General features: G+C 30.1%; 3 protein-coding genes and 1 pseudogene across 7 annotated transcripts; 2 read left to right on the top strand and 2 right to left on the bottom strand.

The window, feature by feature from the left end:
* Positions 1 to 1,718, top strand: LOC101510514 (probable UDP-arabinopyranose mutase 1). Its single transcript, XM_004507237.4, has 4 exons — positions 1 to 373; positions 452 to 702; positions 1,005 to 1,173; positions 1,251 to 1,718. Exons 1-4 carry the CDS (start codon positions 62 to 64, stop codon positions 1,560 to 1,562), a joined length of 1,044 nt encoding a protein of 347 aa, XP_004507294.1. The 5' UTR covers positions 1 to 61; the 3' UTR covers positions 1,563 to 1,718.
* Positions 1,719 to 3,382: 1,664 nt separating this feature from the next.
* Positions 3,383 to 10,472, bottom strand: LOC101510842 (tRNA (guanine(26)-N(2))-dimethyltransferase 2). Of its 4 annotated transcripts, none has more exons than XM_004507239.4 (13): positions 10,142 to 10,472; positions 8,799 to 9,140; positions 8,398 to 8,485; positions 8,089 to 8,210; positions 7,675 to 7,814; positions 7,512 to 7,584; positions 7,263 to 7,351; positions 7,045 to 7,150; positions 6,010 to 6,222; positions 5,319 to 5,513; positions 5,001 to 5,078; positions 4,042 to 4,246; positions 3,383 to 3,503 (listed from the first exon to the last, which is right to left on the bottom strand). In XM_004507239.4, the coding sequence occupies exons 1-13, from the start codon at positions 10,430 to 10,432 to the stop codon at positions 3,499 to 3,501; spliced, it is 1,947 nt and encodes a 648-aa protein (XP_004507296.1). In that variant the 5' UTR covers positions 10,433 to 10,472; the 3' UTR covers positions 3,383 to 3,498. The 4 variants fall into 4 exon arrangements, with proteins under 4 accessions (XP_004507296.1, XP_004507297.1, XP_027191843.1 ...); XM_004507240.4 differs by lacking the exon at positions 3,383 to 3,503 and having other exon boundaries at positions 3,705 to 4,246; positions 10,142 to 10,244; positions 10,372 to 10,464; XM_027336042.2 differs by lacking the exon at positions 3,383 to 3,503 and having other exon boundaries at positions 3,705 to 4,246; positions 10,142 to 10,244; positions 10,358 to 10,455.
* Positions 10,473 to 16,755: 6,283 nt separating this feature from the next.
* LOC101511583 (COBRA-like protein 4) lies at positions 16,756 to 20,307 on the top strand (annotated as a pseudogene).
* A 530-nt stretch (positions 20,308 to 20,837) lies between these two features.
* LOC101511912 (protein COBRA) lies at positions 20,838 to 26,238 on the bottom strand. Of its 2 annotated transcripts, none has more exons than XM_004507241.4 (6): positions 25,975 to 26,238; positions 23,612 to 23,691; positions 22,520 to 22,979; positions 22,042 to 22,201; positions 21,673 to 21,950; positions 20,838 to 21,456 (listed from the first exon to the last, which is right to left on the bottom strand). In XM_004507241.4, exons 1-6 carry the CDS (start codon positions 26,048 to 26,050, stop codon positions 21,167 to 21,169), a joined length of 1,344 nt encoding a protein of 447 aa, XP_004507298.1. In that variant the 5' UTR covers positions 26,051 to 26,238; the 3' UTR covers positions 20,838 to 21,166. The 2 variants fall into 2 exon arrangements, with proteins under 2 accessions (XP_004507298.1, XP_012573187.3); XM_012717733.3 differs by having other exon boundaries at positions 21,316 to 21,456; positions 21,663 to 21,950; positions 25,975 to 26,208.
* Positions 26,239 to 26,733: the final 495 nt, after the last annotated feature.

Here is a 26,733-nt window from a genome sequence, read left to right as displayed (position 1 = left end):
TCTTTCCCTCAATTCTCATTCACTTTCACTAAAACTTTTCTCTCTTTAATTTTGTTGAATTATGGCTGAAACTTCTCCTCCATTGAAAGATGAACTTGACATTGTTATTCCTACAATAAGGAACCTTGATTTTTTGGAAATGTGGAGACCATATTTTGAGCCTTATCATTTGATAATTGTTCAAGATGGTGACCCTTCAAAAACTATTAAGGTTCCATCTGGTTTTGATTATGAACTTTATAATAGGAATGATATTAATAAGCTTCTTGGTCCAAGGGCTTCTTGTATTTCATTCAAAGATTCCGCTTGTCGTTGCTTTGGTTACATGGTTTCTAAGAAAAAGTATATCTTCACCATTGATGATGATTGTTTTGTAAGTTTTTCTTCTTTTTATTTATTTTAAAAATGTGTATGGAGAGATCTTTTATGTGGTTTGTTGAATTTGTCTTAGGTTGCAAATGATCCATCTGGAAAACAAATAAATGCACTTGAGCAACATATTAAGAACCTTTTGTGTCCATCAACTCCATTGTTTTTCAATACTTTGTATGATCCTTTTAGAGAAGGCGCCGATTTTGTCCGCGGATATCCGTTTAGTCTTCGAGAAGGCGTTCCGACCGCAATTTCTCATGGACTTTGGCTCAACATTCCTGATTATGATGCTCCTACACAACTTGTCAAGCCTCTTGAGAGGAACACTAGGTATGTATAGTATAGAATAGTATAGTATAGTACGCAGTTACACGCATTAATCAATCTTGTATAATAGGATAGTACGCAGTTGCACGTAGTAGTCAATCTTGTATAATAGTATAGTATGCAGTTGCACGTAGTAATCAATCTTATATAATAGTATAGTACGCACGTACACGTATTAATCAATCTTGTATAATAGTATAGTATGCAAGTACACATATTAATCAATTTTGTATAATAGTATAGTATGCAGTTACACGCATTAATCAATCTTTTTATATTATTTTGTGTTTGTTGATGTTTAAAAGGTATGTCGACACTGTTTTGACAATACCAAAAGGAACATTATTTCCAATGTGTGGAATGAATTTGGCATTTGATCGTGATCTCATTGGACCAGCTATGTATTTTGGTCTCATGGGAGATGGTCAGCCAATTGGACGTTATGATGATATGTGGGCTGGCTGGTGTTGCAAGGTTCTTTTCTTTTCTTTCTTTTTTCATATTTATGTGAATATTGCATCACAAAGATCTTATGATGATTAATTTGTCAGGTGGTATGTGATCATTTGGGGCTAGGCATCAAGACAGGTCTCCCTTATATCTTCCATAGCAAAGCAAGTAATCCATTTGTTAACCTAAGGAAAGAATACAAAGGCATATTTTGGCAAGAAGACATCATTCCATTTTTCCAAAACCTTGTTCTTCCAAAAGAATGCACAACTGTTCAAAAATGTTACATTGAAATGTCCAAACAAGTTAAAGATAAACTTTCAAAGCTTGATCCTTATTTTGACAAGCTAGCTGATGCTATGGTCACTTGGATTGAAGCTTGGGATCAACTTAATCCAGCTACTGCATCTTAAGCCAATGGATATTATTCATCTTCAATTTCCAAGTATTATTGTTTTTAATGTTGTTGTTATTGTGAGTTAGAATTTGCAGCATTGTTTAGCTGTGATTCTACTTTTTAAATTTTGTTATGGTTTGAGGTTAGAATTACAATAAAGTACAGTTATCCACTTTGGTTCTTGAACGAAGGCATCATGGTTGTCTTTAGTAAAAAGCGTTTCAACGTTTTGTCCTGCGCATCATTAGGTAGCAAAGTGCAGGTATTTGTTTATAAACTAAAATTAGATTTGATTCTCAAACAATATGATACTACTTTAGTGTACCGGAACATTAGACCCAATTGAGGCTAAGAGACTTAAAAGTCTCTAAGCCCTCGAGAGTGGCATAGGTTCAACCCCTACCTGGCATTAGCACCTAAATGTTCCGACGTAAGTCTTAGAACTAAGGGGTATGTCAGTTCTCAAGCTCAACATAAGTTCAACCCTTACTTGACACACCAATGTTTCGATCTCAAGCAACATTTTTAAGGCATTGTCTGATTTAAGTCTTATGTGTAAGGCTTTATAATTTTGCTTTAGTAAAATGTGTTTTGGTAGATAGAGAAGTGTGAATATTTATTTATAAAACTACTTTTAACCACGTTGATTCACAGACAATATGAGATCATTTTGATGTAATGTAAAAGAAATTAATTGAGAACGGTAATTTACTTTCCAATAATCAAATAAACATATACTATATTATGCCTTCTAGCATTGATTTTATTTGAAGAATTGTAGCAAGCTGTAATTTTGGAATTCCATTGGATGAACAACATATTTTGTTGGTTGTTACCCTTTCAACTTTGTAATTATTTTTACTTATCCTGTAATACCAAACTTTCTGAATCAGTTTGCAGTGATAATTAGTGTCACATTGGGAGCTGTGTGTGTGACATACTATTACTATATAGTGTGAGTGTGCAGTGGTAATTACTACTTCTTGTCTCTATTTTTTGCGTGCATCTGAATCACTTAGGTTATTAAATGTGGTGGGGTGTCACTTTATTTATTATTTCACCTCTCACCGACAGATTTGGATTTTATGCACTAACCATTTTCAACTATTTGATTAAAAATGAATGGTCGATGACAAAATAGTGGATAAATAAACCAATGCATCCTAAGATCAATGATGGTGGTGGAAAAAGGCTCAATTGACCTAGGCTCAATTGAGCTTAATTGTAGGATTTATGTTAGGTTTTGAAGAATTCTACTATTAAATTGAGAGTTTGTTTGAATTCCTTAATCCTATTTGGTACTGTAAAACCTACTAAAAGTAAGTAAAATTTAAGACAAGAAATAAAAAGATGTTACACTATTTTTTTATTAAAAAACGACATTCATACAAATAAATACTATATGGTTCAAACAAAAAAGAGTAAATTTTCAAGCAAATTCAGTACTCAAATTAATAACATAATAAAGCAGCAAAATGCTTAGTGTAACTATTTCAAGTATTTTTACCATTTTTCAGTTACAATAATGATGTTTGAGTAAAAAAAAGATAGTGATCTTTTTTATAATACAGACACAACGATGTTGAAAACATTTCAAAACAATTGGATAAATAATTTAATTAAATGTTAATTGATTTTAAGTGTTATTTAGATTCTGGCTAAAAAATGTGTTTATTAATTTATTTACAAATGTGCTTATTATTCTTCCTTAAAAAAATATTTATTATTCAATAAATGTTTATCATATTATATATAGTATTATATGTGCTTAATTCAATAAGGTCTGATACAATCAACATATTAATAGTCATAGAAATGTGACCAAAATAACAAACATGAAAATGAAAAACCCTCAGAAAATTGAAATCCTGGGGTCCCGCATTTATAACAACATAATAATCACCACAATACAATTTCTAAAACACAAACTGTCAAATTTTGGACCGTCTTCATCAACCTGCATTCTCAAATTTGTTGGCCATAAAAATATGTTATTATTTTTCCAATGTGTACATATAGTACATAAAAATATAAATAAATAATAAAACATAAATTAAAGGCCAAGTTTGTAAGTAGTTTTTTTAAAATTCTACGATTTTTTTATTATACTTTTTGCATAAAATCATGGTTTCCATGCAAAAGTGGAAACACAACTATATCAAACACCAAATCAAAAATAAATTTTTAAAAAATATATATATATCATTCAACACAATACAATTACCAAAACACAAATTGTCAAATTTAAATATCTAATTAATGCTAAGTGCCTTATTCATGCCACAACATTTTACTTTAATTGGTTTATTGAGCAAGGCACGTTATCTAGAAGATATCTTTAGCTCAGCTCACTCTTATATGCAAAATTTTGTGAAAACAAATAGGCTTTCAAATTTCAATTGTAACAAAAAAAATGTAGAAAATTTGATTTCAAGAGTCTCATTTTAGGAGCTAAGAAGTGGTGTTATTATCTTCTTCAGTCTTTGGCTTCTTACTTTTAGGTTCTTCATTATTATCTTCTTCATGGTTGTTGAGAACTCCATTAATTGCTTCTTGACCTAATAGCGAGACGTGTTTGCTAGTGATTGTGCGTCCTGCCCTTAGTTTCGGACCCCAATGTCTTTCCGGATTTGGAAGAAACCTAGCAACTTTCTTCGCTTGAGCCTTGCTAAGAGATGCTACGGCTCGAGCAAAATTAGCCTGAAAAGGACAACGACACGAAAATGTTTACTACACTAGATCATAGGTCGGGCCAAATGTCTAAATCAAAACAAGAAGAGCATATAAGCTCCACCTTAACTCTATATAAGCTATTCCTATAATTTGTATTCGAACCTGTTAAGATTGACTTATTTGAACTTATTTACTAGCATAAACACTCGCACGACAGTTTAGAAGAGCATATAGAAACAATTTATGATAATATCCATAAGTTGTTTTCAGCTTATTTTCATAAGCTCTCCAAGATAGCTTGTGAAAACAGCGTATAACTTATATGAAAATACTACTTTATTTGTCTTTTGTTAAAGAAATAGCTTATTCATAAATACTTATATGATAAACATTTATTTATAGCTATAAAAGCTCAATTAAACTATTTATCAAAACAAAATCTTTTGAGAGCTTGTGAAAATGAATTGAACTGAAAGCAACTTATAGACATATCATAAGTTATATTATAAGCTCTCTCAAACACTTATAGAAATGTTTATATCATAAGATGAACTAACATAAGCTCTCCAAACACGACCTTATCATTTTATGGTTTTATTGAAAACTATATATTTGGATATCTTAAGTCGATTTATTGCAAGATTTCTAGTTTTATTGCTTCATGATCAAATAGCTTACCCAACCAAACAATTTCAAAAGCATAAGCTTTCAACTTCGCATTGGTTGGGCCACGAGGAACGGGAAATCCCCCTACTTTATCTTGCATAAGGGTTAAATATACCTGAAGAACAGGTTCCTTTGCAAGTATGATACTTCCGGGTTGATCTGCTGGCTGAGCTTTCACAGGATGATTTTTGACCTACAGTGAATAGAGATTAAGTAAAAATGCAAATCAATAATAATCTTTCCCAAAATACTCTAGAATCATGATATGAAAATAAACCAGAAAATTAGGAACAAACGGTGTCAACCTATGAAGCACAAACACAAACAGCAGACACAACATTAAAACATAGACACCGGAAATCATTTGAAAAAATAGAAGTGATTGAATGCAATCACATATGTCTGTGTTGCACGCAACATGTAATCTCCTTACCCAGCAGCGCATAATATCCCAAATGACTTCCATGGGCGCATCTGACTTAAGCCCCAATGGATTAACATGAGTTCCAGAGATACGATATCCAGCATTGATCACAGCAGAACGGAAAATAATTGCAGATGGAGAAGTGCATTTAAGGGTTGCACAAAGGTTGTGAAGACTCAAAAACAAGGGAACATCTGGCAATTCCTGCAACAACAAAAAATACACTCAATGAACCACAGAAATGTGATAGGTTTATTAGCTAAGGAGTTACAGGCAAGATAGCTTTTGAAAACAGCTTTTAGAAAAGAATTTTATTTTATTTTATTTTTCGGTATAGAAATAGCTTAAAAATAAGCATTTATGCTATAAGCGCTTAATTAAGTTGTTTACCCAACCAAGACCTAAAACAATATCCCCTATTTATACAAGACTCCTTAATCAAAAACCAAAACAAATCAAGAAACAAATCATGATAATAAGTAATAATTAAGTAATTTAGAAACTTATCCTAACAAATATTCCAAGATAAGAAACTAACCTTATAAGATAGAGCAAGATGTTCTAGCATACTATCAAGATACAATATGATATCTTTTCTTATATTGTAATGAATGAGAGTTTAGCATTATTTCTTTTAATAAAATATACCATATATTGTGAGCTTTGTGTTAAAAAATAGACCCTACAAAAACACACATACCTCGGATATTGTAGTCAATACAGCCGATATGCGATCATAAGCAGGATAGCTGGTTTTCATATGTTTCACATCTGCTAGAATGGAAGCTACCCATTCTTGGTCATGTATGGGAGCAGACCAGATAGGACCACCCATGTTGAACTTTTTTCCACAATCAGTGCATTCTTGAGGAACAACGGGACCGTAACCGGGCAAATACCTGACACTGGTATTCTGAGAAAGTAAAAATGAAAATAAGGCCTCAACTAAAACTATCACTAATATTTTTAGTCAATAAAAGTAAAGCAATACTTAAACATGGTATGTAATTATTCAACTGTGGTATGTAATTCTTGTAGATAATATTTTAAGTATTAACATGAATAACTACAACATAATTGATACTAATATTCATATCAATGATTGTCCATTCAGTAATAGTTCTGCAAAAACAAAAGCTGTATAGCAGATTGAGTGGATGGTGCACGACCGAGAACACAAATAATGGCATGTCGGTAAACACAAAACAGGGTCAACACTGTTATATGTGAAATACGAAGAGGTTATTTTAGCACGCAGTTTTCCCGGTGTTTTGATACTGATCTTCTATTTCTTCTATCATGATCCATTCTCTCAAACGCTGTTCAGTGTAGCTTTCAATTTTAGTCAAAAACAAATCATTTTTTTAGATCTTCATTGATAAAAAAAGCTTAAACAAAATTGAAACACATAAAAATGATTTTTTTACTTAAAAAACGTTACTTTATCTCAAATAATCTGTAACAAACAGGCTCTTATCATAATACAACATTAATAGCAAAAGTAATGCAAGCCGACATCTTCATAGAATCGATCATCCACCACCACAACTCAATATAGATAGGCTTTGTAAGGAAATGACAAGGATGCCTATAGATAATTACGTAAATCTAACCAAATGCCATAACACTTATTTATTTGTATACTTAGCAGAGATTGATATAAAACTAAATATGATTTTCAGTGTATTTAGGTGTTGAATATGGTACCTATAACAGACTAGAACACGATACATACCTTGGCAATGGTCCTTCCAATTGGTTGAAGGTGGAAAGAATCGCAACCAGTGCACTGATAAACATATGAAAGCTTTAAGGGAGTGTTTTTCATTGCGCTTGCCGAACTGCAACCAAGTAACTCATCTTTCAGTTGGAAACAAAACTATACGATATAATTATTATGGAACCATCATAATTTGAACTATAAGACATGATTGCGAAACTAAAAGGGCTTACGTGTATATGCGAACAAAAACACGAAGATAGAAGTCCATTTGAACAGAGAGCACAGGAACAATATACCGCTTGTAACGGTTAGCATGACTCTGGATTATATAAAGAATAAAAACAAATGTTATAAGTATATTAAAATATTTAAAGATATTCAATAAATCTAAAATTCAGCAATATATAACACTAGTGTGCGTACGCACAGACAGAGAAAGAATGATTTTCCAAGTTTAAAGTAGTCAAATCCATATATACCTCAATGGAAGCAAGAACGATCCTCAAGGCCATTTCATGGCAGTATTTCCCTCTCAACGGGTATGATCCATATCTAGTGTAAAGATTAGTTGTTAGAAGGCCAATCCACAAAACAAACAATTGTGAAATGAAAGTTCATAGCAAATAAGAGTATTAACATTACTTTGAATAGCAGACCTCCCCATTTCCTCCACATAGTACAGCCATATCTGTTGCAGTACACATCAGCATACCTCCATCAGCAACAGATTGAACAGCAGAATCGAGAAACACAGAAGGCGAACCATATGGATCAAGATCAACCTGGAAAACAGAAAATGTAAAGACCGTGAAAAGTTAGTCTTCTAATATTAAAAGGTGAATAACCAAGTGATTGTGCTCAAGTTGTTAATGAGCTCTAGTGAAAATTGATCGGGAATACCCTAGTTCAAACCCTGGCTGAAACAATTTTTTGTCAGCCTTTACTTACCTTCAAGCCGAACTCAAAATTACTTGGGCCTCTTTCTTATAAGAATTGGAGGGTTAAGACCAAAAAAAGGTGAACGAAAGTGCATAATAGTAGCAAGCATCCACTTACCACATCAAATTCTTTAGGGTTAGTTATCATATAGACACGAGCATCAGCAAGATGAGACTCCACTTTCGAAGCTGCAACCGAACCATTGAATTTAATGTTCCTTCTGCAAGCTTCAACAGATGCTGCAAGAAGCAAAAATCAAGAGTAAACATGCAGATGCATAAGCTTATAATAAAAAAAGAAGCAATTATCTTAAACAAAATTGCAATTATAAGTACAAGCCACTAAAGTGTTGGGCTTATTTTCCATGTTTTAAAACCATGGAATAAAATTTGAAGATAAGGTAAACTCAAAAAACCATAAAAGCACCTTGATCATTGTCCACAGCAACAACCTGACCAATCCCTTCTATTTCACGAGCATATCTGAGAGCCCTTAACCCAGAAGCCGACAAGGCCTGCATGCAGACAGTTAAAGAACAATTATACACATGAACTAGCTCATTGTCACAGATCACGGAAAATAACAGTTTGTCCAAATTTCATTGTGGTGCGGTGCTATAGCGTTGCTTTTTGCCTATTTGACAATACTTTGTACTAAATAGAGTATAGAAAAACAATAGCAATATGTTCAAACTCTGCTACATATAGCGCCGACAACACTACACTAGTTTTGGATCCGAATTGTAGAAAGAAAGAAAATCAGGTATTGAAAGGACAATAGTGACGGTGATAAGTTATATAAAGGACTTCTAAAGGGGCAAAGAAAACCTCGAGAACCCTTGGTGGCTTCATCTCCCTTTGTCCTTTTCCTTCTGAATGATCAATTTTCTCTTCATCAGCATCACATTCTTCGTTGATCTTGACTGAATCGTCCATTGTAGTGCACGATTCGTCGGGAGATATCTCTTCCTCCAATTCACACTTTCCATTTGATTTATGATCTTCCGGTGGAGTTTTGTTATCTACTTCCTCCACAACCATTTCAGAAGAATCATTTTCAGGTGCTTTGGGTGCCCCTTTTGCTCTCTTGGACAAATTTGCTTCATGCTCTTGCTTCCTTTTTGATATGAATGTTCTCAAAACAGCAATGGATATATCCCTATTATTAACCTGATCATATTACAAAACCACAATTAATATAGGATCATTCTACACCAAACAAAAGTTGATTTTGAATGAATTACATAGAAACACAACAAAACTAAGTGGATAATGATGGTAGCTTATAAAACCTAACCATAAAACACTTTAATAATTCAATCAAATCATCAATAAACCCCATCTAAATCAATTCATTGAAGTTCCAACACCACCCCATTATTCAAGTTTCATTTTTGTTTGTTGACCATCACCTTTTTATAAAGGAGCACCAAAAAATTATAATAAATAGAGGAATTATATTACATAGAAACACAACAAAAGTAATGTTTGGTTATGCAGTAACAAAAATTGATTTTGAATGAATTGATTCTATTAAATTGATTTTGACTAAAAGGGGTTTAAGGTAAAGTGATTTATGTTTTGATATTCACGTGAAAGTGAGTTGAATGATAAATCAAAGGTTACAAAACAATTCTAGAGACAAAAGCTACAAATTCTAACCTCAAGTCATAATCAATTCTGGAGGAAAAATCAATTCTATTTTAGAACAACCAAACATGTCAAAATCAATTCTAGACCTCTAGAATCAATTTTGCATGCCCCAAAAGGAAATAATGATTGTAGCTGATAAAAACCTAACCAGAAAATCTTAAAAAATCCAACCAACAATCACAACATCATCAATAAATCCCATCTGAATCATCAATTCATAAAACCTCAAAAAAAAAAATCACACCCCATTATTCAAGTTTCAATTTTTTTTACAACCCATCATCACAAAATCGTCAATAAACCCCATCTACCAATTCATAAAACCTCAAGGCTCAAACATCACACACCCATTACTCAAGTTCCAATTTTGTTCACAACCCATTATTTATTCACCATTAACCAAACCTCATCTTAAAAAAAATAACAAAAATCAACTAGGGTTTTCATCAAAACAATGATTTCAAACCAAATTCCTAAAAAAAAAAGGATAAAAAACCAAACTTTATTCTTTATCATACCTGTGCTTTATTATAAAAGACTTCATTTTTGGCGTGCATGAGAATCTCAGCTTCTCCTTCCTTGATAATTTTATAATCATTCAGATTTGTAGCCATTGTTTTGCTAATATCATGCAAAAACAAATTATGGGTTAGTTCCTTTTTGTTCTTCTCTTGTTCTTCAGATTCGGCGCAAGTGGAATAACAAAAATTAAAGAGAGAAAAAGGGTTTGTTACAAATCTAATTGTACTTGTTGCTCGAATAAGCTTGAGTGGCAGTTTCAGAGTTCGAGTTTCTGCAACCAATAGCATAAGAGACCGTTTTTATACATAGTGTTTAAATTTTATAATTGAAAACCCTACTTTCAATTTTAACGTAATAAGTACCTTAAATATAACTGTACCAAAAAAACCTATTTTTTTTTTTTTTAACTTACGAAATCGAACCCTTACTTTAGAATTTGATTTCAAAAAATAAATAAAATTTAGTAAGAAATTATGTCATTTAAATTTGAATTTATATTAAGATTTATTTTTCTAACGTTAATCCTTAATGGCTTAATAGTTGGTTGTTTATGTTTTACTTTCTTTTTATTTTATTTTATCAAAACTTATATTTTATTATTTACCTCTTAATTATGTTATGGTCGATTATGAAACACATAATCCATATCCTTTGAATTGAATAATTATTTCCTTTCTAATTGTTTAATGATGATTATTAAATTTTTTATTTGAGGAGAAAATAAATATAGAATCTAGAGTTTAAGTAAATTGAATCTTTACATTCATAAATATTAATTATTTTTTCATGTGCGTGTGAGTGAATTTATCCATTACATAATTATTTGAATACATGAAATCTTTATGTGATTTAATAATTAAATATATATATATATATATATATATATATATATAATATGACTCTTGTTGTTCGGTAATAATTTATTTACTTCTCCTAAAAAAAGAATGTTGAGACATAAATAAAAGAGGAGTTACATCATAAATAAATTTAGGGTGAAAGAAGTTTTATATTTTCTTTAAAATTTAATACACATAAATTATCTCATTTAAGCATGTTTAATAAAAAAAGTTTATAAAGAAGATTAAGATCCATAATAAAATAAGAAACTAAATAAAGTCAGAAAACACTAATATTGAACAAATAATTTGAATTTGGTGTAATTTTATAGTTTTTATACATAAAATTTGTAACTGAAAACCCTATTATAATTTTTTTTCAATTTTATATTTTCTAAAACACTTCCTTAATTACAATTAATAACTTAACAATCACCTTAACTGTCAAATTGTTGAATTGGTTGATTTTTTTATTTTCTAATTTAAGTCATTCATTGTCTAATTTATCAACTGTGTGCCTATTCATTATCTAATTTGAATACATGAATTGATGATCAAAACATATTTAACTAGCATGACTTCTACTTTCTACTAGTTGAGAGTAGTTATCTTAATGAGATGATTTATTATGTCATAAATTTTTATTACACCATGGCGAGACTCTACTCATCATTGTGTGGAGTAGGTCATGCATTTGTCGAGGGTTTGAGAGAAAATATAATCAATTATTTTTTCTCATGTTATTGTAGATATGAATGTAAAGAATGTGAATGTTTTCACTCTTCTAGAGAGACAGTTTTTTATTATTTTTTATTTGAATTAAAAATTCTAAATAAAAATTATTAGGGTTTTTCTTCATCTTCATAGTCAGAAGTGATACTGTGTAATGTGTGTGAGTGTTGTAAATCTCAAATTAAATATTTTAATTCCTACTCATAAAAAATATATTATTTATTAAAATTAAAAAACTAAAATAAAAAATAGAATTAATTTTAGTTTTGGTTCTTTTATTTTTATCAATTCATGAATTGATCCATCTATTTTAAAAGTTGAGAGTTTTGATCTCTCACTTGGACTTTTGAACTACAAAATGACGATTTGACATATTTTTTATGACGTAACACACAATTTTATGATATAGAACCATCTAAATGCATCAATTATTCATATGTCATTAATTAAATTACAAATATAAAAAATTATTGAAGTTGATAGTTAAATTGTTACAGTGTTTTTATTTTGATTTAATGAGTGTTAATCATTCTATATCACCGTATTATATATCACGTTATTTAAAATATATCAGATCGTCTTTTTTTAGTCAAAATATCAAAAGAATGACAAAAATTGTCAACTTTTAAAATAGATACACTAATTTCATGAATCAATAAAAATAAAGAGATTAAAATTGTAATTAAGTCCAAAAAAATTTGAGTTATTATTCCTTTTCTTCATATTCATAACATGAAGTGTTGGTGTGTAGTATGAGTGTTATACACCTCAAAGTAACAACTGGGTTATGGACCAAAGCTTATATATATGTAGGTGAAAATGAGTGAATAAAAAGTTGAAAAAATAAAAAATCAATCACTTCTTTATCACTCATTTTTTCTTTATTCGTTGAGACGGTAGTTTATGGTATTTTTAGATCTAGAATCGTCTATTTAAAACGTTTTTCTTCTAATATTATCTAGATAAATGATTCTACCATCTGAACGCAATGTTATTTTATTTTTTTTATTTTGGTGCGATGTTATTTGATTAAACGTCTTGTTGTGATATTTGTTTATTCAAATAAATATATTAGCTTTGATCTATTAATAATTCAATCAATTAATTTTGTGTCGTCAATATTACACATCTGAAGATATCAGTATTTTAAACAATTTAATTTGATCATATATGTACGTATTTTTTCATTTTATATTATTAACTTATAGATATTATGGATTTTTTCTACAGATTCATCATTTTAATTTAAACATCTTTAAATTTTATTATTCTCAATTGATGTATTCCACTAATTTTAAAAATGAATATCATTTTCCAATAAATAAAAATTGGGTTATGGTCCACCTCAAATTGCATACAACACCTCCATAATTTTGAGAGTTACTGTTAACCTCTCTTATGTTTTTAAAAAAGCACCATCTTGTTTAGAAGTACAGATTTCAAGAGAAAAACAAATATATTTTTGTCAGGAGGGACACATCTGAAGGATAAAAAAGTTATATTCTGTGAATGTGTACTTCTAAAGTATACATGGATTGGAAAAAACAAACTCCCTAAGATTATATTGAGTTGGGCTTTTTATTCATCAAATAGTTGGGCCAACAATTATTTTCTGACAATAGTTGGGCTAGCAAGGGATTTCAGTTTGCACCCCCAAATTACCCTCGTTTTCCAAGCAATCGTATTTCTCTACTAGACCACCATAATTTGTAGAAGTTCTCATCTAATCTAATATATAGTGTTGTTAGTGAAGGTTGTTGTGTAAGCTAACTGAGGCTTTAAAAATAATTAAATACATTGAGAGAAGTTTAAGGTTTTTTTTTTTCTTCAGGAAAATAGTAAAGTTACTTCATCGCTGATAAATTTATAGCGGATAATTGATAAGTTGATTTATTTAACTTGAAGTGTTTGACAAAAACAGATGTTAAACTAACTAAAAAGCGGTTGAACTAGCTAAAAAATATAAAATGACGTAAAAAATAAAATTTTAATTAATATTTAAATATTTTTCAATTGAGACAATGAAGGTAATTGGAGAAAGAAGGAAAAAAAATATTATATGCTATTTCAAGTAATTTACAAAAGAATTACTATAAATATATAATATAAAAAATAAAAAACTCTATAAATTCGTAAGAAGAAATAGCTGTCAAACAAAACTATTAACTTAAAAACTATAAACTATCTTTTTTATTTATTTATTTTATCTTGGCAAACATAACGTAAGTGTATCTGATACCATTTTAATTGTATATTAGGTATCATTTATTTTTACAAAACCGATTTACAAAATAAACAGTGTTACTATTTTAATACTTTCATAAAACTCTATCTTTTATTAATATAGGACTTAATTTTTCCAATATTATAGAATATGAAGACTACACTTACCATTTCTCTCATTTACTCTTTTATTATTACTACAATTAATTTGAATAATATCAGTATTTGATTAAAAAAAAAAGTTCCTTCATTATACTAAAGAATTTTCTTAGAAGCTTTGGTCTATAAACCTTCTTAAAAATTGCATCTGCATTCACAATGCTTTCAATATAACTAAGTCTAGATTCTTAAAAATACCCGAGGAAAATCACTTTGTTATGTCATTTGATTTTCTCTTAATCATATAATAATCATAGTGTGTTCATCAAACTTGTCAAATAATGTAAGGGTGAATATTTATTTGCTCTATTTTATTTACTTTTTTGTCTAATTATAACTTTCGGTAGTGTAAAATATACTATCAAATTATAGCTTATGATAGTATATTTTGAGATTAGAAAACAAAATACATAAACGGATGAACATTCACTTAATGTAAGAGATGTATGTGCCTTAAGGCTCTCATATTTTTAGGCCTCAAACTTTTTATTTATTTATTTATATAATAATAGTAGTATTAATTTGATTAAGCTTAATTGTTTTGTTCTCATAGTATAGATTTGGCTCACTAATTTTACTACTAATTAATTTAATATAAAATTAATCAACCATGTAAATATATTGAATACATTATGTTATTTAATTTAATATTGTAAAATTAGTTAGCCTTTTTTTTTTCCAAATAATTAATTAAAATAAAAAACATTTTTAATTTTGTATAAGATTTGTTAGCCCGACTCTGGGTTCTGAACAAATTCATGAACAATCAATGACTCTCAAAACCAAATTTATCTTATTGACAAAAAAATTCATCAATTTGCTTTATTTACCTTCTAGGTTGTTCGAGTTACGAAGCTGTTGCCTTATACAATTTGACGGTAATAACAAAAGATGTTTGATTGTTCTTAAGTTCTATTTCAACCGTATATATTGTTAAGTTGGATATTGTATTTCAAATTTGAATCTAGATCAGTTGTATAAATTTACAATAGTACAATTATTATTTTTTAGTATCTACTAAAGATAGTAAATATCACCATAAATTTACACACAACTGATATCGGATAATCTAACAAAACATAAGTGTATGTGAACTAGAATTAAAAGGATAATTACAATTATTTTATTGCATTTATATTATTTAAGATAACTTCATTTTGTATTTTTTACATTAAACTCATAGAAAACCGTTATTAATAAATGTGAGATTTGCATCAGCTGTACTATTTGAAAGAAATTCATTTGTTTGTATAGAAATATGTGTTTGAATCTTCTACATTTATTTAATGGCGCAACAATTATAAAGACCATTAGATTTATAATTTTTCTCTCTAAATTACAATTGTTGCCCATGCATCAGCTCTTGATGGTTTGTCCATAGTTGTATAAAAAATTTCAAGATAAAAAATGGAGTCTATCTCTTTTAATGATGTTAGAGACAAAAAGTATTAATTGTATTGCAATTTATTTTTTAGAAAAACAAAGTATTGTTGTTAGAAACACAAGTGAATTATCTCTTTTAAACAAACTTTTTATTCATGTGTTTTAATTTAAATTTCTATTCATTTATTTAAAGTCAAACTTCTTTTATCGAGATGTAAATTATGTACAGTCACATTTTTATAACTACATATTTACAAACATCTTAATTATTTTATCAAAGTCAAACAGTCTAAATTTTAATATCAAATTATATACTTTTTTATAAAAAAATAAGATAAATATATATAGGTAATTACGTAGAGTGACATTGCTCTTAATCCAGATCTCCTTAGCACCAGAATTCTTGAACCAACCACATGTTGTAGTAAAGAGACTATATAGATTATAGAACAAATGGCAAATGACTATAAGTTATTGGATAGTTGAGATATTTTCCTATTGAAGCATTCAATTAAATTTGAAGCCGTTAATGTGTCATTTTTTGATTAGATAAGAACTCACTACCTGTCCCTACGTTGCTTGCTTCCTTCAAACTCTTTTTCTGTGACAAAAAGCAAGCAAGACCATAAACTTTATATTGCCAAATTCGGTTGGTAAGTTTCAGAAAAAGACCAAATATGGTACATAAATAATACACCAAATTGTGGTCACATGGTGATAATAATTCAACTTTTTTTTCCTTCCATATTTTGATATTAGTCACTTGTGAGATACACAAGCTGTATAAATTTTCATATAGATCGAAGTTAATATTGATAATAACTTAAAGTAGCTATTTGATCCCTTCATATAACTAATATACATCTCACTTTTTTCAACTAATACCCCTTCATAAATTTAATATCTATTTTTTAAAAAAATATATATTTAATTCATATACATAGTCGATGTATAGATTTCTTTTTTATATATAAAAAAATTAGAGTAAAAATGTGAGATCTTAATCTAAAATAGAGAAGACATTAAGTATTAACGAATTTGTAACTTGACAGATTCAATATCTGTCTTTTTACTATTAGACTAAATCATTTGAGTTAGATTTTTTTTTTATATATTATTAATCAATCATAATTGTCTAATCATTAAAATATTTGAATTTATTCATAATTATTTCTAAAATTTGTTATATAACATGTTCTTGAATCATCTTAAATAACCTTTAAGATGTTGATGAACCTTTAATTTCTATATTTTTTTTGTTTGCATTCTATTAAGTTAAGTTCTTTGATCAAAAGAGCTTTTCATCCCCTTCGACACACAATAGTTGAAGTGTTATGTTCACTCTTTACACATCCCTTCTGTTCTATTCAACAGCTGTTGCTTTAAGATGTGGAAACTTGAACTGAAATCTTAAGTATAAGATAGTGATATATATCAATATAAAACTGTAGTTTTCTAACAACCATTAGGTGAATGAGACATAATTTGAACCCAAAAAAAATTCCCTACAAAACTCTTCTTCTACAATACTATACACATTCAAAAGATTTTTTTTAATTGAGCTACAGATATTGAATCATTGTTGAATTTTTGTAATATCAAACATAATATTCAACAATGAGGCTTGTTATTTTATCTCTTTGTGTTCTTGTTCTATTCTCTTATTCAGGTGAGATAAAAAGTTTCAGTAACTAATTATTTATTTAGTTTCATTTATACTAATATATTATGTTATGTTATTATATTAATTTTTTTTTTAATGTTTTGTTATCATAGTTGCTTATGATCCATTGGATCCAAATGGAAACATAACAATCAAATGGGATGTTATGTCTTGGACACCAGATGGATATGTGGTAAGTTACAAACTTCATTGCAACTATTATATAAAAAAAAAATTTTAACATATATAGTTAGTGAATTATTAGGTTCTTAACATGCTTTTGAAAAAGTTAAATGAATTATTTGATTCTTCAGAAAAAATCCTTACAAAGTTCATAGATACTAGCTTTTGAAAAAGTTAAATAAGAAAGTTTTCAAAAGACTCATAACTATTATTTTAGAGTTTTGTCACTCTTGCTATAATATGGTGCCGTAGCTATAAGAACAGTTAGATTTAGAGTTTAAAAAACTTTTTTTTTCTTCTAAATCTAATGTTCTCTACATTTGTTGCACCATATCGTAGTTGTGGAGGATTTTGATTCTCCTTGCAATCTTATTTGACTTAAATTAGTCTTTTCAATTATGCGAAGAAATGTCGTGAAAAAAAAAGTCTTAAACATCACACATCTCATTTGAACTTTTCTTTTCGCGAAGTGTTTATTGAAAAATTTAACCCTACTAACCCTGAATCTGATCTAGTATGTCATGTAACGAAATTTCCTATTTGTGTCAATGATTTTTTTTTATCAGGCGACGGTAACAATCAACAATTTCCAAATGTTTCGACACATCATGAATCCGGGATGGACTTTAGGATGGACATGGGCCAAAAAAGAAGTTATATGGTCAATGGTAGGAGCTCAAACAACAGAACAAGGTGATTGTTCAAAGTTCAAAGGCAACATACCTCATTGCTGCAAGAAAATTCCAACAGTTGTAGACTTGTTACCTGGTGTACCTTACAATCAACAATTCTCAAACTGCTGTAAAGGTGGAGTTGTTGCAGCATGGGGACAAGATCCTACACAATCTATATCAGCATTTCAAGTTAGTGTAGGACAAGCTGGTACTTCTAACAGAACAGTTAAACTTCCAAAGAATTTCACTCTTTTGGCTCCTGGACCTGGATATACTTGTGGACCTGCTAAGGTTGTTCCTTCTACAAATTTCCTTACGCCGGATAAGCGCCGCAAGACTCAAGCATTGAGTAAGTTCTCTAACTAGACAACATCGTTTAGGGATGTTAATTTACATCAGTAAGCAGAGATTCCTGCAGGGACTATCCTATTCGAAGTCTTACCGTTTATATGTGCATATACAATATGTTATATTTATATTGTCTTAATATTTCATTTGTTTGATAGTTAAGTTTTGAATTTTTTTAGTACTCGTTCGTTTTGATTGAAAATAATAGAAGTTTGGTTATTTTTTAATGTTGATGGACACTCACAAAAAAATGTCTGATAAAGTAGATAAATTATTAACGACTAATATACTAATATTTGGCTATTGAAAATATAACAATTTTCAATGTTTTCTTTGCTGTTTAATTGAGTGAATCAGCATTTCGGTCCTTGAAATTATAAGAATCGTGTAGTTTAGCCCGTCAAATAACGAAATACTAAATTAGTCTCTTAAATTAATAAACATTTATCAATTTAGTTTATCTTTCAAAATATCTCTATAGTAAATATTCATCAATATCATTGAAAGATCTACATATTGACTTGAATAGTCACTGGTTGCATCAAGACAAAAATAGAATGACCGATGTTTTTTAATTTAAGGGACTAAACTGCTATTTTGCAAATTTGAGAGATTAAATTGACCTATTCTTACAATTTCAAGGACTAAAATATAGATTAACTCGAAAATATTTTCAAATTATTTAATGATTGTTGATTTGTTTGTTTATGCAGGAGTGACTCAAAAATTCTGAGTATGGTAGGGGTTCACACTCCAAAGAAAGACAATGAACCATTGATGCAATGCACTCATCATATGTGTCCTATTAGGGTTCATTGGCATGTGAAGGTCAACTATAAAGACTATTGGAGAGTCAAGATTGCTGTGACAAATTTCAATTACAGGATGAATTACTCTCTTTGGAGTCTTGCTATTCAGCATCCAAATCTTAACAATGTCACACAAGTTTTCAGCTTTAATTACAAGCCACTTCTTCCCTATGAGTCCATAAGTAAGTGTCAGCATATAAATTTCAAGTTTTTATTAGGTTTAAATATGTATTTGTTACTTGCAAATATATCATTTTTTACTTATAGTTCCTGTCAACTTTTTCATTTTGTTTTTGGTCTTTGTTGTTTTGTTTTACTTCTTGCAAAATTTGTTTATATTTGAATTGGTTCTTGTAATATGTAATATTTAGTTTTAGCCTCTCCAATATGAGCTACATGAGGACTAAAATAAATATTACATATTACAAGGATAAGTTTTGATATGAAAAAGTTTTGCAATGATTACAACAAAACAACAAGGACCAAAAGCTAAATGTGGTATATTAGGAAGGACGATGAGCAAAAACAAATTACAAAGACTAAAATACATATTTAAATTTTTTTATTGTAATTCAATAACTTCAAGAAGTATCATTCAAGCATGGTGTTGTTGTTATGCATGCAGATGACACTGGAATGTTCTTTGGAATGAAATACTTCAATGATCTACTAATGGAAGCTGGACCAGCTGGAAATATTCAATCAGAAGTCCTTCTTCAAAAAGACAAAGAAACATTCACATTCAAACAAGGATGGGCATTTCCTCACAAGGTTTACTTTAATGGTGATGAATGCATGTTACCTCCACCTGATACCTACCCTTTTCTTCCTAATTCTTCCCCTAAAAGCTTAATTACATTCAAGTCACTCATCTTCTCATTGATTTTGCTGTTAGTAGTTTGGTGAATTGGTGTGTGAAGTGTTGTTAGAATTGTTTTATGAAAATTTTGAAGTTATGTATATCTTCATAGAGATATAATGTGACAATAGATATGAAGAGTTCATGTCATTCTTTGAAAACACCAAGCCAAACTCAAAAAGCCAAACTCAAAGGTTGTGTATATCCCAACAATAATTTTGTCTGAAACATTAAATCAAGATAATGTTATTGCAATGCCTTAAATGATAATTCACATATGCTATGTTTAGTTATTTGAGTTTACTTATTAAAATACTTTTGAATCTGTTTGAGATAACTTATGAAAACGGCTTATGATGTGTCTATAAATTGTTTTCAACTAATTTTCGTAAGTTCTACAAGATTGCTTAAAAAAACAACTTATAGTTTATGTGAGAACAATTTGACTAAATTTACCATGTTATAGAAATATCTTATGTTGTAACTGTTTAGCTCCAGTTTCGATTTGCTTATTTGAGCTCATTTACTAACATAAACATTTGTGAAATTATTTAAAAAAGATTACAAAAATAACTTATATAATTTATATAAAAAGCCTATAACTTATATAAAAATAATTTATTTTATATTTTGCTATTAAAATGGTTTATACATAAGTATTTATGCTACTAAAGTTTAATTAACTTGCTTATCCATGCAGAATTAAGTTGTTTATCAAAACAAGTTCAAAATTATAACGTCGCAATCCATTTAAATCCAAATCCATATTTATCATTTAAGATGAATAATATTAAAAAGAAACCTAATTCCAAAACCCTAATCATGTCCAATACATACATGATTCATTAAATCTATTATTCTGTTTGTGTTCCTCAATATAATTCTTGTAATTACAGCACCAATTACACATAAGGATCCAAAACCAATAAATACATCATTACATTAGAACAAATAACAGTAACAATACAAGTAGCAAATTCAACTCATATGCTCAAAACTAAGAAACAAATCATAGGGCAAATGAGCTATTCTTGAATTGTCAATCGATGTCATACTCCGGCTTTGTTCGAGTTCCAAATTGCACAATCGAGTCAAAACTATTCGGAACGAAAATTTTAGATGGCAGAGTCGAACGTACCACGGATAGGAACCTTAGGCATATGCGTGAAGTACGAAGGCAACCGAGAAGGCGATCGTCAAAGCAAGGAAGGAAACTTGTTGTTTGGCAGCGGAATTTGGTGACCATGGATAAGCATCCGGTGGTGGCATCACGCAGTTGTCCCCGTTGAAATAGACCTTCCGAGGAAAGGCCCAACCTTTATCGAAAGTAAAAGTTGATTTATCCTTTCGGAAAAGTAGCTCGGATTGTGCATTACCAAGAGGACCGGCTTGCATGAGAAAATCATTGTAGAATTTAACTCCCCAAAGCATTGCTGTATCATCTGTTAAAATAAACACAAGATGATTCATGTCAATTGAGTTCAATTTTGTGTTGAATCGTAATTCGTAAGATACTGATAACCATGGTGAGTATACTACTAATAACTACACTTGATCTAAAACTATACACTATATCCAATCAAGTAAAAGAACCATCAATTAGTATTTTATGTCGACAATAAGTTAGCGAATCCATGAAAGATCTTACCCACACTTACTTATTGTTCCGTAGGGAGATATCGAATCGTAGTTGAAACTGAAAAGTTGCGTCAGATTGTCAAAGTTCGGGTGTTGAATGACCAAGTTCCAATCTGAGTAATTCATCCTGTAATTGAAATTAGTAACAGTGACTTTCACGCGCCAATACTCCTTGTAGTTAAGCTTAACGTGCCAGTGAACTCGGATCGGACACATATGACTAGTACATCGAACCAAAGGTGTAATACCATTCTTTCCGAGGCTCGAAACAACCGAGGCCAAATGCGGCGCACTTGGACTGTAACCGCACAAAAAGAAAAATAATGTGAGTGTATAATATTAATTTATGTTTAAAAGGAAAACAGTGTCAAAGAATGATGAAATTTTACTCTACACAGCTCCCTGATTGAGGTGAGTTTCCTTGGCAACCACACGAACATGTCGGGCATGGAACAACAGTTTCGTTATAGAAAGCCGAGAGGGAAACACAGCAAGTTGGAGTTTTCTGAGCTAGAAATTGTGAATATGTGCATGTCACATTCCATGTCACTGCAACAAAACCAAAGTAATGTTAAGGTCTAAACAAATCATATAATCTCTAGCTCGGTGCTGTAAAATAATGGCAATAGCATAGCAGAATTTGGACAAACAGCTATTATTTTGCGATATGCAATTTAGTACAAAGTATTAATAAACGGCTATAAAGGCACTATAGTGTCAAAGCATAACATAATTTGAATAAACTGTTATTTTCTGTGATCTGCAATTGACAACACTACTGATACGAAGTAGAAACTCGGAGGGAGGGGGAAACAAAAATATTCCCTAGGAAAGAAATTAGATAATTATAAAAGATGATTAACTTACTATGTGCCTGAGTCACTCTCCTTTTGTCAGGTGTTCTGAATTTAGTAGGTTTCACAATTTTTGCCGGTCCACATGTATAACCTGGTCCCGGTGCTTTCAGGGTGAAATTTTGCGGCAGTTTGACAGTTTTGTTAGTGGTGCCAGAGCTACCGACGCTGACTTGAAATGCTGAAACAGCATTTGTTGGATCCTGTGCCAGTGAGCTGAGTACACCACCTCTGCAGCAATTTGCGATTTGTTGATTATAAGGTGTTCCGGGAAGTAAATCGACAACCGTTGGATCTTTTTTACAACAATGTGGAGGGGGACTGGATTTAAATCTTGAACAATCTCCTTGTTCAGTGGTCTGCCCTCCTACTATGTTCCATATTACCTCCTTCTTAGCCCATGTCCACCCTAATGACCATCCGGGCGGCGATATATGACGATATTGTTGGTAGTTGTTCAACGTAACAACAGCCTGCCGATTCGATTGTTTCTTAGACATCAAAATTAAGTAATAGAAAAAAAAAAAACAATCTCAATCCATTCAAAATGGACATTGTCACTATTATTAATAGGAATCACTGTTATCAATGGTGAACGGCGGACCAAGTTGGCCATGGCGGTTGTCAAAAAATTTGCCACCGCAATCTGCCATGGCCTATATTTGACAATATTGATAGGAGAGTAATAATTTAGCCCTGTTTGGATAAACAGCTGAATTAAAAGGCTTATATGTGCTTATGCATAAGTTATTTCTATAATACAAGGTAAAGTAAAATCAAATTGTTTTGATATATGCGATAAGCTTTTCTACAAGCTATCCTCGAGAGCTTATAAAAATAAGCTAAAAACAGTTTATGGACATGTCATAAGCCGTTTCCATAACTTATCTACCAAATAGTTTCACAAGTGATTATGTCAGTAGATAAACTTATATATGTCACCCAAACAGACTCTTATACATTGACACATGTCTAATCATATATTTCAATATATTGTCATAGTGTGAACAAGTTTAATAAATTAATATACTAATGATGTAGCAAGATGGTAAAGTACAATTTGACATTTGTGTAAAGCTTATTTACACTAAAAGAATGTACTCACAACATAACCATCTTGTGTCCAGCTAATAATATCCCATTTGATTGTGATATTTCCATTTGGGTCGAGTGGATCATAAGCTTCTGAAACAACAACCACAAAATTTGAAGAAATTAAGTGAAATATAATAAGAAAGAAATAAAGTTGGGCAATGAAACAAAATGATCATGTACTGTTCAAAAAAAAAAGTTATTAATCATGTTGGCACAAATACAAACACCGGAAACAACCCTGACACACAGATACTGGTAATAATTTATGAAAATGAAAGTGACTGAAATGTAACTGCGTGTATCTCTGTCAGACACTAGCATGTATCTGACACCAGACACTTCGAAGTGTTGGTGGTACATAGCTAGAAAGTCAAATAGTATCAGTGTAATAGTATTTTATACATATTATTATATTCAAATTACAGCTGAAAGTCACTGTTATCAGAAAAACCACCGATCGATAAGACAAATAATCAGAATATCAATTTTAAAACCAAAATTTTGTAAACAAGCAAGAAAAAATAATTAAAAAACAAAGGAATCTGAACATCATCTTTGCTCCTAAAAACATTGAATCAACACCAGAAGCTAATAAAAGGTAAAATATCCAAATTTTCGATAAAAATCACTACCAAGATTTGAAATCGCAGTTGAAACCGTGGTTAAGTCACATTAGTGATCCTTGACACTACAAAGAACCGCCGGGAAATAATGTTGATACAACCCCAATCATGGTGACCATAGGCAGGGTATTAAATAAAATTCGGCGACAGCAATCTGAGCCGTGTGTGACATAACCATATTTTATGTTGTCAAAACCACAATGTTGCCACAATTGAGGTGGCATTTTACCGCAATTCTCTCCAATATGAAGGATTTGTGATGCAACCACAACTATTACCAGTGGCGGAGCTTGATAAAAAAATTTGGGGTGGCCGACATAAAAATATAGTATATAAATAATATTATATAGTAAAAAATTAAATTATAATAAACTAAATTAAATATATAAATAATATTATATAGTAAAAAATTAAATTGTAATAAACTGAAGTATCAAATAATTTAGGAAATATAAAATATCTTATATGGAACAACAAAACTAAAACACAACGACAAAAAAACTCAAACAAAAATCCAACACCTTATGTTCAACAAAAAAGACTCAAACACTCTATATGAACATAAAATCAAACACCTTATATGCAACAAAAAAACTAAAACAAAACTTTATATGGACATAAAATCAAACACCATACGTGCAACACAAAAACTCTAAACAAAAATCAACACTAACGTCTAATTAAAACTCCAAATAAAAATTTCAAACTCCAAATCAAAGCTTCAAACTCAACACTAACAAAATAAACTTTAAATTTCATGTTAACTGAACAACATAAGCAAAATGTAGAATTACACAAAAATATGGGGTACTGCAGTATAAGTTAAATTCTTAGGATAGATAAAACTCGTGGAGAATTCAAAACTAACACAGGAGCGACTAACTAAGAAAAATTGAAATCAAAACGAACTAACTAACAGAATTCCAAATCAAAATTAACTAACAAAAATCAGCACTAACACAATAGAAATTCGAATCTTTTGAACTAAGCAGCGACGCGATCTGGAGACAGATGAAGTTGCAGCTAACAGAGAGGCGAGAGCGGCCATGGAGGCAGTCAGGCAGAGGCGGCCGCAGAGTGGAAGCCGAGATGGGACAAGATCGGAGGGAGGAGTGCTGTGTGAGAGAAGAACTAATGTTCTTGGAGTTGTTGTGATTGATGAATTGGATTCTGGAGGGGGGAGAGAGGAAGGCTTGGAAGAGAGATGAAGAAAGAAAAAATTGAAATTTTTTAACCACTAGTTAAAACACTAATCTTATTATTTTCATAACATCATTTTACAACAATCTCATACGAGATTTGCACCATGTCAACAATGTTCAACTTTTACCACTAAATTGACACCTCGGACCTAAGGGTCAAGGAGACATAAAAAATCATGTGGGGCATCCCTAACAATGGCCACATAGACATCAAAAACCTTCACATTGCAATCACAATTAACCCTTTAAAAAAAAATCCTCATTCACCACATTTTTGTAACAACTTGAAAAAAGAACAAAACTACCCATCATTCTCAATCAAACAAAAAAAAAGGTTCACACACCATTGACAATTTTTCAAACAAAATAAAAACACAGAATTGCAATGCTAACAAAAAAAAAAGGTGACAAGGTTTTAACATCCAAAAATTTAAAAACAGGACAAACCCCCCCACGAACCAAAACCACAAAAGAAATAAAAAGTTCAAAACTTTAATAACAACAAAAAAATCAGCATGACATAAATTAACCCAAGAAAAAAAAAGTACCTGTTGAAGTGTAAAACAACGTGAACAAGAGGAAGAGAAGAATGCATGGACAAGGTTTAAGGAAAGGGGAAAACATAATTTTTTTATTTTTGTTTTTGTCTCTCACAGAATTGTTGTAGTCTGACAATAAGAACACTATAAGTGAAATGAAAAACAAATAAAGAAGTAAATACAAAGGACATAGGAGAGAGAAAATGTTAGAGAGAGAAATAGAAGGTGAGTCAGAGTGTATTGTTGTGTACAGTTGGCATCTGATGAAAGTGGTATGTACAACAAAATCCATACTATGGAACTTGTTACTTAGGTTAAATTCCAGAAATTTCAATTTCACCAAAGTTCATAGTTTCATTTTCAAGTTACAATTCTATTTGATATCCTGTATTTAATATATCTATAATATAATACTAGAGAAAATTCGATATGTATTATATAAAGCTTTTTTCATCTTCATAATTATTTAATCTATTATATTCAACTATTTTTAAATTAAAGATAATTGTTAAATATTTTATCGACGTGATTAATTATTATTAATTTATATATTGATAATATATTTATTTTAAATTCTATTTATTTTAAATTCTATTTATATATTATTAATGTAAACTAATTTTACACTGACATTTATAAAAATTTTGTATTCCATTAAATCATTCACTTTTATAAGAATATTTTAAAATTAGTGAAATGATTTTTTATTTGATGGAAGTATAAAATTGTTTTTAGCATATATGTGTATTTCCAATAAACTCATAACAT

This window comes from Cicer arietinum, chromosome 2 (genome assembly GCF_000331145.2).
Source record: "Cicer arietinum cultivar CDC Frontier isolate Library 1 chromosome 2, Cicar.CDCFrontier_v2.0, whole genome shotgun sequence".
Classification (NCBI taxonomy): Eukaryota; Viridiplantae; Streptophyta; class Magnoliopsida; order Fabales; family Fabaceae; genus Cicer; species Cicer arietinum.
This window is presented reverse-complemented; position numbering and strand designations above follow the sequence as displayed.

Coding starts and splice junctions, on each gene's coding strand:
- LOC101510842 (XM_004507238.4), bottom strand. CDS start 10,432: ATGCTATTGGTTGCAGAAACTCGAACTCTGAAACTGCCACTCAAGCTT. Junction 7,585..7,674: donor GGGGAGGTCTGCTATTCAAA/GTAATGTTAATA, acceptor TCTTTACACTAG/ATATGGATCATACCCGTTGA. Junction 5,514..6,009: donor TATTGACTACAATATCCGAG/GTATGTGTGTTT, acceptor TTGTTGTTGCAG/GAATTGCCAGATGTTCCCTT.
- LOC101510514 (XM_004507237.4), top strand. CDS start 62: ATGGCTGAAACTTCTCCTCCATTGAAAGATGAACTTGACATTGTTATT. Junction 374..451: donor CCATTGATGATGATTGTTTT/GTAAGTTTTTCT, acceptor AATTTGTCTTAG/GTTGCAAATGATCCATCTGG. Junction 1,174..1,250: donor GGGCTGGCTGGTGTTGCAAG/GTTCTTTTCTTT, acceptor TTAATTTGTCAG/GTGGTATGTGATCATTTGGG.
- LOC101511912 (XM_004507241.4), bottom strand. CDS start 26,050: ATGTTTTCCCCTTTCCTTAAACCTTGTCCATGCATTCTTCTCTTCCTC. Junction 23,692..25,974: donor GTTGTTTTACACTTCAACAG/GTACTTTTTTTT, acceptor TTGTTGTTTCAG/AAGCTTATGATCCACTCGAC. Junction 22,202..22,519: donor GAGAGTGACTCAGGCACATA/GTAAGTTAATCA, acceptor GTTTTGTTGCAG/TGACATGGAATGTGACATGC.